This window comes from Tupaia chinensis, unplaced genomic scaffold, assembly GCF_000334495.1.
Source record: "Tupaia chinensis unplaced genomic scaffold, TupChi_1.0 Scaffold143824_1, whole genome shotgun sequence".
NCBI classification, from domain to species: domain Eukaryota; kingdom Metazoa; phylum Chordata; class Mammalia; order Scandentia; family Tupaiidae; genus Tupaia; species Tupaia belangeri.
Window position 1 is genome coordinate 43,154 of NW_006203674.1, and position 205 is coordinate 43,358.

Genomic DNA, 205 nt, shown 5'->3' on the forward strand with positions numbered 1-205 from the left:
GTGTGTTTTTTTTTTTTTTTGAGCGGGGTGTCCGCGACGGTGGCGCAGCCATGGCAGCAGGGGAGAGCATGGCCCAGCGGATGGTCTGGGTGGACCTGGAGGTGAGCGAGGTCGGCGGGGGTGAGAAAAGGCGAGTGAGGTTTCGAGAGGGGGACCGAGTATTCGAGCCTGTCCTAGGGGAGCGGCGGGGGGGGGGGCAGCGGTG

General features: G+C 64.9%; 1 protein-coding gene across 1 annotated transcript in view; it reads left to right on the forward strand.

Moving 5' to 3' along the window:
* Nucleotides 1-23: 23 nt before the first annotated feature.
* Nucleotides 24-205, forward strand: part of REXO2 (RNA exonuclease 2) — a gene marked incomplete at its 5' end in the record, with an annotated part of 11,283 nt that continues 11,101 nt past the window's right edge. Inside the window, 1 exon segment of the mRNA XM_006165193.3 lies at nt 24-101. Within this exon segment, the coding sequence (XP_006165255.2) occupies nt 24-101 (78 nt within the window).